The following is a 13,625-nucleotide window of genomic DNA, read 5'->3' as shown; positions in this document are numbered from 1 at the left end:
GTCCTCCTGTCTCCAGCGGACAGGTCGGCCTGGATGAAGCAGGGACACACCGGTGCCAAACAGATGGATGAAAACAAACGTTACGGACTCCAAACGTACTGCAAAAACTGTTTCTCACAGAAATGTCCCACGAGAAGCGCAACAGTGAGCACTGAACTACATACAGCAGTACAGCTGGTGCTATGGTGGGAGCTGCAGACGCTGAACCAGGACCTTCATTTGGTCTCCTTAAAAACAGAAACAGTAGCTCCACCTACTGGACATTATATCCCTAAGTTAACCAAAAATAAATAAATGGTAAATTTCCTGTATTTATATAGTGCTTTACTAGTCCCTAAGGACCCCAAAGCGCTTTACATATCCAGTCATCCACCCATTCACACACACATTCACACACTGGTGATGGCAAGCTACATTGTAGCCACAGCCACCCTGGGGCGCACTGACAGAGGTGAGGCTGCCGGACACTGGCGCCACCGGGCCCTCTGACCACCACCAGTAGGCAACGGGTGAACAGCGATGGCAGCAATAATGTGTTTGATTATCTTCTAATCCTGATTTGCCAACACGTTTAGCTGTCAGCTGTTCCCGATGCTTCAGCAGCTCGTCAATAAGAACACAGACGCAAGTTCATTTAAAGCTCTTTACCTGAAACGCAGCAACAAGTCAAACTGAGCTGAGAGCATGGACACGTCACAGGTCTGATCACTGCAGAGCACTCATCCTACTCAGCCGCTGTTCTTTAATGTTACAACTTTGTTCTTATTTTGGTTAAACTGGTGTTTACAGTACAGCTGCAGCTCCACGTGACTGTTACCTGTCAGAAGGTAACATCCACCTGTGTTCAGTATCAATGAATGTGGATACCTGTTCACGTCATTTGTGGGACAGCAGAGAGAAGACAGACGAGGCTTTCAGCATGTTACCTTTACAGTCCAAAGCGTGTTCAGTGTTTCCTCAGCTGTAAATTAACAGAATTAAAGGCTGAATACTTTGAGCCCCATGAAGGAGACCATCAGCTGTTAGTGTGGGACTGTATGCAGTTATAGAGGTTAGGATCTGTAACGATCCTCACACACACTGCTCACACTTCAGTATAACTCCTAACACCTGTGGTAAGATTAATGTGTCCAGTCTCAAGTGCAACTGGACACCACGTTAGAAAACCTCCCCCAGACTTGATGTGCGATTTCATGTTCAATGAAGACAAAGCCACGCTCTCATCACTTTTGTAATCAAAGCCATCTTTATTGATTATGTGGGCACAGAGAGCAGCCTCAGACTGCGTGCAGGGCCCTCCAGCGGGCCAGAGGGCCTCTGTTGGGGATGTATTTGACCCCACAGCCATCAGGAATCAGACGCTTCTCGGCCATCATGTCATCAAAGTCACAGGCGTTGAACTTGGTGAAGCCGTACTTCTTGGAAATGTGGATCTGAGGGCGAGAGCACAGACATGGGTTCAGCCTTTCAGTACACTTACTTACACTAAGTCCCTGATGAAGACACATTTTGTCTCAGTGGTCCCTTAAAGCACTCAGCACCTCCCAGCTGAGGACATACACAACCAAAGAGTCAGTGTCTGCAGCCTTTGCACACCAGAACCGCACCACAGCGAGACCGGTCGGCTTAATAAGCTGCAGAGGACTCACGTCACTTTACATTTATTACAGCAGAAGCTTTGGGAGCGTTTACCTTCTGACGACCAGGGAACTTGAACTTGGCTCTGCGCAGAGCCTCCACCACGTGCTCCTTGTTTTGGGCCTTGGTACGCACGGACATGATCACCTGACCGATGTGCACGCGGGCCACGGTGCCCTGGGGTTTACCAAAAGCACCACGCATTCCAGTCTGGAGCCTGCCCGACACAAAACAAGAGGATTACAGGATGAGCCAGACTGCGCTCAGTGCAGCAGGGCTACGGGTCAGTCAGCCTCTCACCTGTCAGCTCCAGCACAGGACAACATTTTGTTGATGCGGATGACGTGGAAGGGGTGCAGACGCATGCGGATGTGGAAACCGTCCTTACCGCAGGTCTTCACCATGTACTTGTTAGCACAGATACGGGCAGCTTCCAGAGCTACAGGGGTTGAAGCACAACATGCATGAAGTTATAGGCACCGCTGTTTGTGTTTGCCAACAACCCTGACTGACTGCAGCATTAACACGAGCCAGACAAACTGAGGAGGAGGGGCTTACTGAGGTCATCACACGAGTGAGAGCTGTGCTCTGACGTCTCTCTGAACCCAGGACTCGAACGCAGTCAAGACAAACTTTACTGTTCTAACCTGGAACCTTTACTTTCCCCTAAGACCCAACACTGCAGCTACCAGGCTCAGTGCATCCTCTAACAGTAACGTACTCATGCAGGCAGCAGTGCATGCTTCCTTACTGAGTAACGTGCTCAGGGTGTGGCTGAGCAGCCTTCCTCCTGTTACCCACTGTGATACAGCAGACCCTCCACAGACGAGTCACACGTTAGCACCAAGTCTATCTGCCTGATGCACTGAACCTGTGACGAGCCCAGTTTAACGTTCCTGGTGCCAGTAAGCAGCTGTGGCCCAGTTTAACTGGCTCCTTCCTCATATACACGAGTCTTTATGGAGCAGCTTTAAAGCTCGCAGAGAGTGTGTGTGCTGTATACTAGGATAGTTTTTATATTTAATATACAAGCTGTTACATTAGGTTACAAACATCTCACAGCTATACAATAGTTTCCCACAGTAGTAATCAGTACCCCCCCCCCGAACAAACACTGGGAACAGCCAGTGATCTAAACTGGAAAACGAGACTGGCTCATTCAGCTATAACACCTCTAACAAAACGTTTAAAGCAACCTGGTCTTTTAACCACAGAGGCCATCGTCTCACTGTCTTTATCAGTAAACTGCACTCACGGGCCAAAGTGTGCTCCTACAAAGAAGCACACACGTTACCAACAGGTGTGTTAGTCGTGGCTCCTGGTCTCCTCACCTTCTGATGACAGCTGCTCGTACTCATCAGAGACCATGTGGCCGCACAGGGGGAACTCATCCACCTTGGCCTTCTTCCTGCCCAGGTCAAAGATCCTGATCTTGGGGTCTGATGAGAACAGAAGAGGAAGGATAAGAACACTGAAACTCACGTCTGCATCAGCGAGACCAACTCATGGGCTTTTCCATCAGCGCCTACTCGGATCGACTGGAGTCACCTGACGCAGCTGTCGTCATAGCAACACGTCCCGAATAAACATGTGACACGAACACTCCAACAAAGGTGGATGTGGAGAACATACCTGCTGCTCGGCCTGTGGCACGTCGTCAGACTCGGGGAACGAGACGCTCTCGTGATGCTACTGCCCAGCCAATCGGCGGCCTGCAGTCTGATGACATCACATTTTACTGCCTGCTCGGATCGTTTGAAACCCGGGCCAAGCAGGTACGATAAAGGTACCTTTATAGTACCTGGTACTACTATGACCTAATGGAAAAACGCGCTGAGCCGATCTGAGTAGGTACCAATGGAAAAGCAGCTTTAAAAATGAAACAATGATGACCAACTAATTAATTGTGAGCCACACAGCAGCAGCATTTTGTCTCAGTGGTCCCTTAAAGCACTCAGCACCTCCCAGCTGAGGACATACACAACCAAAGAGTCAGTGTCTGCAGCCTTTGCACACCAGAACCGCACCACAGCGAGACCGGTCGGCTTAATAAGCTGCAGGAGTCACAGCAGCCCACTGTGACAGTTCGGTCCAGAGGGGTGACCGTGATGTCACCTGAACATGGTCCCACTGAAGTGTTACAGACTGAAACAGGAAACATGGAGAACGTACCAGGCACACCCCTGCAGAAGCGGGACTTGGGGTACGGCTTGTTCTTGCAGTACCTGTAGCTGTGAGAGGAAACACACGTCACCAACACTGAATCTTAGTGTAAGAGGTGGACAATCTAACAACCCTTCAGCCAGCACGCTGGACCACATCAATCACATGCTGGCTACGCAGCTGTAACACCATCTGATTGACTGTAATCACAGAGTTTATGATGTCAGAGCAGGAAAGATGAGACAAAAACTAAAAAAGCCAGAGTCTGTTCAGACACACATTTATCCTGTGATGTCTGACCTGTCAGGGACTGTGAGACCGCTGTAACCAAGTATTCTTCATAAAACGACAATTATCCCTTTTATCTGATTGTTCATCAGCGAAACCTGCTTGAAGCATAGCAACAACGTGTGTCTGACCCCAACCACGTCTATTTAAAACTAACAGCTAAATATAAAAGTGTCTTCTCCCAGCGGGTGTTTTAAAGCAGGACAAACAGGAGAACATACGGCCGCCTATCCTTGAGTCAGTAACACAAACTGATTCACACCGATCAGGACATTTCCTGTTTTACAGACGTTAAATCAAAACCAACAATTTATTTATAAAAGAAACCGCGCAGTGAGGACTCTCACAGTCAGGTGACCTTCGTGGGCTTATAACAGGGTCAGAATATTTGGTGACGGAATTATTTTATACCACAATAAACTGTGACTCGGAGCTTTTAAGTCTCTTCACGGCTTCAAACAGACTCTGGCTGGGGCTGAAAGTAGTAGCATTTAGCTTGTACTGTTATCGCACCGTGCTAGCGTGCCCCGTGAACGGACTGCTTTACGGCGCTCGTTGTGAACACAACATTTAAATGGACTTCACAGTGTAGGACGACAGAAACGCCGGGTTTTATAGCACATATTATTATTTTTATTCTTATTCCTCAGGCCTGGGGCAGGCCAGCACCGTGCACATGGCGCCGAGCAGGAGCCGCTGCCATTTTCCTCTGAAACACTCGCTCGGCCCTTCGCTCAAACGGGGTCAGAAAATGACTTACCAGCGGGCTGGTCGGCGGCCCATGGTTGCAATCTGGAAATTAACGAATAAAAACAAGTTACTAAACTTAATCTGGACAAAGATAAGTCAAAAAACAGCTTTAAATTAACCGGTATGATGGAGAGCCGAAGAAAACGCGACCTCACCACGCACTCACCTAATGGAGGAAAGGAAGAAGACGTCACTTCCGCTTTGTCATATGGACAGAATGGTTCACGAGGGAAATTTTTATATTCATGTACGCGTTATTTTTGCTTCAGCGTAGTTTTATTACAACAATAAATGATTACTATATGGATTTTATTTAAAAACACAGTTGTAAAAATTCATTTAAGGGCTCTTAACGAACACCAAGTGAATGCTGGGAAGTGTAGTTGTATGCAACGTCAATGAGGCGGGTTAGCTACATTTAATTCAAACATAATTTTATTTAGTAGAACATACTGTAAATCTTCTCTGAGCCCAGACTCATTTAAAATGGAATCAGAGAAGATTTACAGGCCAGGAATACATTACATTAGGATTAAACAAGAAATCTATCTGTGCTCAGAGAAAATATAATATTTGTAGAATCACAGCCTATTGTCTGACTTGGTATCAGTGTGGTCCTCTTCCAAAAGTCTAGCAGCTGATCTCAGTTCACAGACATTTGCTGACTTTTGTTAGAAGAAGAGGAGGCGCTACACAGTAGCAAACTTTTTCTCAAATGTTGTTGCCATCAAATTCAAAATACAGGGCAAAAGTCTCAAGGAAGTCTGACAGTGTTACTCTGCTACTCTTAGTATTTAAACTGTCTTTGAATAAGCTGGCTGGGAAACACAAGGCCCGGCCCTGGAGAACTGGGAAGCACACAGATCAGGTTTCTGGAGACCTGGCAGAAACAGAATTCATACTGTCTGAGGCTGGCACAGAAACGAAATTAGCAAAGGCTCCGTGGCAACCTGGGGCAGCCTCCAGCTGGGGCGGCTGTTGGAGCACCACTGGAGCAGCCTCTGGATCCGTGACAGCCTGAGGTGGCCTCTGGGGCAGCCACTGCATCCAGGGCAGGCTGTGGCACCCTCCAGTGTGTCAACACAGACAACCACTGGCACTCACATTCACACGCATTCTTTCCAGTGTCAGTAACTACAGCTTACAACTTTTTCACTTACTTTTCTGCCACTGAACAAATGTTTTCTTGCAATTCACAAGTTAAAAATTTTCAGTTAATATCTCAAACTTATTCAGAAGTAAATCTAAATGTAAACACAGCCAGTGAGTAGGTCACAGACTTACCTACAGAGTGGAATAACTGTTTTCATTTCCAGTGAAGCTGTGCAACATCACATCCGCCGCACTAACAAAACTAGACAGATTATCTATTTACATGTATCAGCAGTGAAAAGGCGTGCACATCCTTTACCTGCAACAATAATTCTGTTAGCTCAGTGTGTAGTGAAAATCAGCACGTTCCAAGGCCATTCCGCCGGTTGGCCAATAGGGGGCGCTATCATACCATATGTCTCGAGTCTCCTTCACTGTACCCTTCTTTGGCTAATTCCTAAAAGGAACAATGAGCTCATATCTGAAGTTTTGTTAATAGAGAACAAATGTTCTGTTGCTAAAGCATGTGAGGAATCCGAGCTTTTGTCTTACTCCAACATAACTCGACATAACAAGGAGTGTTCAGCAGTGCAGGACCAGCTGAAGGTTGGTCATGCTTGGGTCTGGCTCGTACAGGCTAGTACAGGCATTATCACATGCCTGTGAGATTCCTGACTCATCATGTGCACACGGCGTTTGTTAAAGTTTTATCCTTTTGCAAGTAGATGTATTTAGGAAGTGGCAAAACACTGCCACTCCCTTGTGACTCTTTCAAAAACGCCCATGAACTCTTTCTGATATCCCCCTATAGCCTCGTGTGAAGGTCAGCTATGAGTTCTCTATCTTGTATGTTGATTCTGTTTTGTCTGAATTTGCTCCTGACTCTGGCGGAGCTAAAGGCCAGTGATGACGGCGGGACGATGGAAAAGGAGCAAGGACCAAAAATGGTGCTACAGTATGTGCCCGTTCTGGTGACAAATGACACACACACACACACACACACACACACACACACACACACACACACACACACACACACACACACACACACACACACACTGTAACAGAAATAGACCAGTCGTTTTCAGGCTTTAAGGCATCCCAGGTTGCAAAATAAAAAAGGTGCTTCTGTTTTAGTACAAGTACTGATACAACTGATGGTCCTGTTCTAAGACGACTCTTTGTATTACCCACAGATGATGTTTGTGAGTTAAACAGGCTGTTCATATGCCAGCATCGGCCTTCGCTCCCATTAGTATCTGAAAGTCTGATTTCTCATAGATGCTAATTTGAAAGTGCTAGCTGATATCCTTTCTATCTCATTAGCATGTTAGTGAGACTTTTCTTTCTAACATGCTAGCAGGCTTATCAAAAACATGTTTTGCATCAAAGCTGGCCAACAAGGAGGTTAATAAGAGGAAGCATTAGCTGCCATGATCAATCACAGTAGCTTGCTTACTTGCTAATGCTAACTCTGTGTACACACAATGCACAGAAACCACAGCCAGCAGCAGGTTGCCTTCCATGCTGGTCAATCATCAGTTTGCACATATGTGCTAACAATCAGAAACAAAGCTCCTGGCCTCTCACACTGAGGCGTAGTTTCCAACGAGATGCAAAGCAAATGATGCTTCCAGTGACAATAGCCAACTGTGTGCACAGATTTAATTTAAAGAGTGGACACACATGTGTGAGAAACTTTTGGAAAGTTATTAATGAAACCTACTGTTGTTCTGCTATGGATAGCTGTGGGTCATCTATGAATTAGAAGGTCGGTAAACTGATCCCCAACATGACCAATATCTCCCCGTGGGTGTGAGTGTGAACGTTAGATAAACTGCCTCACCGTGGATTGAGGTGTTGAGGCTTGTAGTAAAACGTGCTACATAAATATTAGTCCATTTACCATGATGAACAGAGAAAATATCTAGAGATCCTTTTTCTTCTTTTTGGAGCAGGCTGTAGGCATGATCATTTCTGCTATAATTTTTGCTCTGGCTTCATTTTTCAAAAGTTGCCACTTTGTCACCTCATGAAGTGTCTCAAGACTAAAGCCAGTGCAACGTACCACTGATGGCACCACTGCATACTTGCTTCAAAGCATCAGATGTTATTCAAATATCTCAACAAGAGGAACTAACTCAGACATTTAACTAAATTCATTGGCTGAATCTGGGTCATTTTAGGAATTACTGCTGTTCTGATAGGTTCAGAAGTCTGTGAAGCCTTTGACCACTAACTGACCAACCAAGTTACCAGTAAACTAATCTTATTATTCCAGATATTATTCCGACTCCTTCGGAGACGATTGTGCCATATGATTAAAAACGCACAAATGTTTAAAAGTTGACTTTGTACCTCAGCTAAGGGACGTGTTAAACCTTACTTTCAGAGTAATTCTACCCCCGTCTGCGGTTGTGGAATTCCCCGTTGATTCTAAATCAGGATTCCTTGAGTGCTGTGTGTTTCTTCTATAATGTCTCTGCTTGCAAACTGCAAATCAATTTTCTGAATTCAACAGTCCTCATGGTTCCTTCGATATGCTAAAGATGCCACAATCACCACAAGGGACATTGCAAGTCGCAGCTTGCACACTGCAAACTGAACTTCAGATGCAAACCAACATGATGCCACAGCTCGTCCTTTATATTCTGTCTATGAATTCTGTTTTCATGCTGTTTCCCGCCTCATATCTTCAGACACAAGAGTCAGATCATTCTCTCTGTCTACTCCTCCAAAGGTAAAAAGCTTAAAGTCTGAAGAAATACAGTGAATTATTAGTGTGTTTGTATTAGAATACATAAGGAGGACTGTGCAACAAGCAGAAGACGGCAACAATCATGTTGTCAAAACAATTGCTTTTTCTGTGGTTTCGTGGCTACATGCTGCTCTCTTGGCAACCCAAATAAAGAAATACACTATCGAGTTGTTCATTCTGCCAACCACACCCTCGCACACTGACACAGTTATGTTTCCATCACTACAGAAAATACTGAACGACTTCTTCTTTTATAAAAACCGACCCTGGCCCTGACTCCCACATGCTTCACTCTAACACTCCACTAGGTGTTTGTCTATAAAAGGGATTTTAGCGCCCACAGTGTGACTGTGTAAAAATAAAGTATGTCCCCACAACATGCCCAATACAAATATACACACACACACACACAAAATTACACACTGATCGGTGTGGCTGCTGTAGGGTGTGGTAGGTGACACACTGTGTGCTGATGTTAAAACGGAAATGTGCTGGGAGGTGTATCTGTTAGAGTGTGCTGCCTAGAGCTCAGGGCCATCTATGCTCTTCATCAGTCTGAACACTCCGTGGCCAAAGAAGAAATCCCACTGAGAATAAGCTCTATGTGTTTGTATTTATACGATTATGTCAAAATGAATGTGATGCCTTGTTTCACAGCAACATGTTACTCCAAGGATCCAGGAACCATGATGGTGTATAATGGTAACAGTTACTATTAGAGAGACATATGTCTGTGAAGGTTCTCAGTCATCCAGGTCATCATACTGGACTTCTTTAAGTTGCTTGAAGACGTTTCACCCCTCATCTGAGAAGCTTCTTCAGGATGCATCTAAGGATAAAGGACACTCTTTCGAGGATGCCAACGTTTACATTTTGGACAGAGGACAGATGGTTTGAAAGAGGAGTAAAAGAAGCCATCTATGTCCACTGTGAGCGACCATCTTTGAACAGATGCGGTGGTTTACGACACCAACTGTCTGCCATCTATAATCCAGTTTTGAGTTCCCTCCCCAGACGCCTTAACGCCCACTCACATCCTGGGCCATTTGACCTCAGGAAATGGCATGATAAGGTGGGGCCAGGTTTGACAATGAGCTCACCCGAAACTCTGGCTGATTGGGACCCACACCCGTTTTCATACCTTGGCTCAGATGATTAGATGATCATCAGGGGGTCCTTTTGTCCCTCTTTTGGGGGGAAACTCCCACTGGGTTTAAATCTGGGACTATCTGCCATTTGACCTTAGAACTGAAGAAGCTTCTCGGATGAGAGGTGAAACGTCTTCAAGCAACTTAAAGAAGTCCAGACGCTTTTCTTTGCAAGCTCCTTTGATTAGAGAGACATCAGAATGAGAGGTGGGCGGGTCACCTTTCAGCTGTCAGTCAGTGAGCTGTGGTCCACTCAGTGTCGTCACATAAAATCTGAAACCTTCACCGTTATCAGAAGGCTGAGGAAAGCTGGCTGCTGCCACGTGAGCAGCAGCTGCACTGTGACATGTGTCGATTAACACAAATGAGTAAAGCATGCAGGCTTCTGAATGCTTTCGGATGAGAGGTGAAACGTCTTCAAGCAACTTAAAGAAGTCCAGACGCTTTTCTTTGAAAGCTCCTTTGACCATGCAGGCTTCTCCATGCAGCAGCAAGTGTTCTCAGGTTCAGTGCTTGTTTGCATGTCAGTCATATTCTGGTACAAACAGTTCCTAGTTACCACACAGCAGTCACAGGACCCACATAGCCTTTGGGACAAGAATCAAGTCCGTGTCGTCAGTTTGATCATGAGAACAGTAAAGGTTCAGTGTGAGTTAAAGTTCAGCCAGTTGCTCAGTTTGCTGAGTCTCGACACCACCTTTGATCACTTTGTTCAGATGTTTAAGCTCAGACAAAGAATAAGGATTAATACTGACTCCTCAGCAGGTTGCCTCGATGATGCACTGCCCAGTTTCACATTAGCGTCTGTGGGCTCGTCCTTTCTGCTCGCCCCTCTGCATTCATCCAGGGGCAGAGCTGGTTATGACGTGGTTATACTGTCTCACTCAGTTCCTGACTTTCTGGGATTTGTTAAGTTCAAACCTTTCAGCTCTCAGGTCAACACTCAGACCTCGAGGTAAGATAAACGCCCAACATTTATCTTTGAGACACTACATGTAGTACATTACTATTTTGGACCATTTGCTAATAAAACCACACAGATAGATAAACCTCCGGGTTGGCTGGGATTTTCCAGTGTGGATGTGAAAGTGTGTGGTTTCTGATAACACATCAGGGTATTTACCCACTTAGTTTGCAGGGTCCCTCACTACACAACTGGATTTGAAAAACTGTAAGAATGCAAAAATGTTAAATGTGAGGCTTCATAACGGCGCGGTGGTGGTTAGCACTGTTGCCTGATCCAAGAAGGTCCTGGGTTTGAATCCACCATCTGGTCGAGCTTGCGAGTGGGGTCAGGTTCATTAGTGATTCTAAATTAGGCGTGATTGTGAACTGTTTTTTCTCTGTGTGTTTGCCCTGTAACAAACTGGTGACCTGTTCAGGGTGTACAGTTCCCATTGCCCTGTGGCAGCTGGGATAGCCCCCCACAGCCTCTTCATTTACTACTGCGAATGCAGGTAGTTTACCCCACACATCAGCATCACATGGTCCCCAGAGGAAAGGTTGGCACACAGCGCTCTCAACAGTGGGGATTTCTGCTGATTGTGCATTTGATGCCCACATGTTGTTGACTGGGAAGTGAAAACAAAGTGTTGCTACAGAGACTGGGAGCAAGAAAAACAGAAACAAATGAATCTGACTCACTCCTGCTTGCTCATCTTCCTCATCACTTGTTTGTTCTTCATGTTTGTCCATTGGTGGCCTCACATATCAGCCAGCATCACAGGGAAAAGCAGGCTGAGAGAGTAACTGCGCCGTCCTCTGTCACACATATTTAGCAACGTTTCCAAGTAAAGGCTGATCATATTGCAGTCACATCTCCTGAATTCTGTTGAGACATATCCACCCCTACTGACACTTTCATTCTGCTACGCATTCATGTGTCGTTACAGCAAAGGCACCAAAATTATTTGGCTCAATCTGAAAATAAAAGTAAACTCAGTAAACAGAAGTAAAGCGTATGTTATAAATCTAATACAGACTGATAGAGAGGCTCTTTTCTACATGGCTTGGGGAGGACGCTGAACCTCGGCTGTTTATGTTAAACTCTGTTGTGTGTGTGTGTGTATTTGTGTGTGTGTGTGGGTGAATGAGAAACACATTGTAAAGCACTTTCTAGAAACGCAGAGGTTAAAAGGTTCTGTCTGAGTGCATACCATGTACTGCATGTGTGCCTCTCTCTCCCTGCTGGTCGTGTCTCTGCAGGTCTGTGTGTCAGGCTCAGCTGCTTCAGTAATGAGATCATATGATGTCATGCTGTTCACGAAGGAGCAGCCTCCTGATTGGTCTGCTTGAATCCTGAACCCCAAATGTAGGTTACAGAGAGCCTCCCAGGAAACACACCTACCACAGCGCCGTTAGTCTGAAGCTTTTAGTCTGGTTTCTTTAGTTAGTCAGCAAACATCATTTTAGCATAGCCACTGTAGTAACATACACACAGTGTACAGTCTGAACAGCTGCAGACATGATCTTAGTTAAAGATCACTCTCCAACAAAGCTCAGCGTCTTTGATTTTTAATAACAGTGTAGTTATAATTGTCATCTCTGTTTGTCTGTCGCTAGCATACCTTCCATTCAATCATTTTTTTAGCCATAACATATTAACGTTACACCTTCCAGTATCCTCGTGCTTTTACTCCAACACCTTGTCCTTTAAACACTAAAGTACAGCTCATCGTTTGCACAGAGTGGATCACACTGTAGCACAGACTGCATCTGCCCTGATGGTGAGTTTGAGACTAAAGAGGAGTTGGATACGCTCGCAGGTTAAAGTGCATGAAAACCATGTTTAGTTACCACCTTTATGATTACAGCAGGAAGCTCATTTCTTTTAAAGTTCACTCTGAAACTTGGAGTAAGAATTGTTTCAATAAGCTGTAACAGCTTTCTGCAAGCCTTCACCTCTGCTCACTCACTGCACTTTAGAACCATGTTTGTGATTTTGGGAACTTTGGACCATTTAAATGGAAGAATTTGACAATCTGACAGCACGCCAGTGGTGGGTGACAGTCCAGTATTTTATTACTCAGTCAGTCAGTAAATGGCCTGCATTTGTATAGCGCTTTTCTAGTCCATAGGACCCCAAAGCGCTTTACACTACATTCAGTCATTCACCCATTCACACACACATTCACACACTGGCGATAGCAAGCTACATTGTAGCCACAGCTGCCCTGGGGCGCACTGACAGAGGTGAGGCTGCCGGACACAGGCGCCACCGGGCCCTCTGACCACCACCAGTAGGCAAACACGGGGTTAGTATCTTGGCATGTAGATGGGATCGAACCGCCGACCTTCTGATTAGTGGCTGACCTGCTCTGCCACCTGAGCTACAGCCACCCAGCAAAGGTGATATAATACCCTTAGAGGTGCACAGCACTCAGAGAACCCTGCACTTCGATCTGTGGAAGGATGCTGCAGAAGTAGAAGTTGCAGGGAGGAATAGATTTCTAAGTTCTTAGTTTGAGGCTCAGCAGATTCCTGAGAATTTTAAATGGAACTTGACTGATACTGTGTGCAGGTATGTAATGTGATGAAACCTGATATGTTTGGGCTGGATGGGTTTTGTGCTTTGAATTATACAGTGAATGTGTCATTTTGTCTCTCTGTGCAGGCCAGGGCCTATGATATGCCACAGCTTAAAGGCAGCAGAGTTGCAGAGGCTGGAGTGACCACTGGCTATCTACTTGCAGGGTGGTGGGTCTCAGAGGACAACTGCTAACCCTGTTGAAGTCATCGTGTGGAGTGCTACTGGTGTTGTGGCATAGCTGGCTCTGGCCTTGGGACTG

The 13,625-nt window shown here is 45.7% G+C and overlaps 1 protein-coding gene across 1 annotated transcript; it reads right to left on the bottom strand.

Moving 5' to 3' along the window:
* Positions 1–1,223: 1,223 nt before the first annotated feature.
* rpl10 (ribosomal protein L10) lies at positions 1,224–4,972 on the bottom strand. The gene is made up of 6 exons (XM_080898467.1): positions 4,850–4,972; positions 3,811–3,869; positions 2,970–3,077; positions 1,939–2,077; positions 1,693–1,855; positions 1,224–1,433 (listed from the first exon to the last, which is right to left on the bottom strand). Exons 1-6 carry the CDS (start codon positions 4,870–4,872, stop codon positions 1,278–1,280), a joined length of 648 nt encoding a protein of 215 aa, XP_080754593.1. The 5' UTR covers positions 4,873–4,972; the 3' UTR covers positions 1,224–1,277.
* Positions 4,973–13,625: the final 8,653 nt, after the last annotated feature.

Source organism: Rhamphochromis sp. 'chilingali', assembly GCF_963969265.1.
Source record: "Rhamphochromis sp. 'chilingali' genome assembly, chromosome: 12".
NCBI lineage: Eukaryota > Metazoa > Chordata > Actinopteri > Cichliformes > Cichlidae > Rhamphochromis > Rhamphochromis sp. 'chilingali'.
Note: the sequence above shows the minus strand (reverse complement) of the source record. Positions and strands in the feature narration are given on the sequence as shown.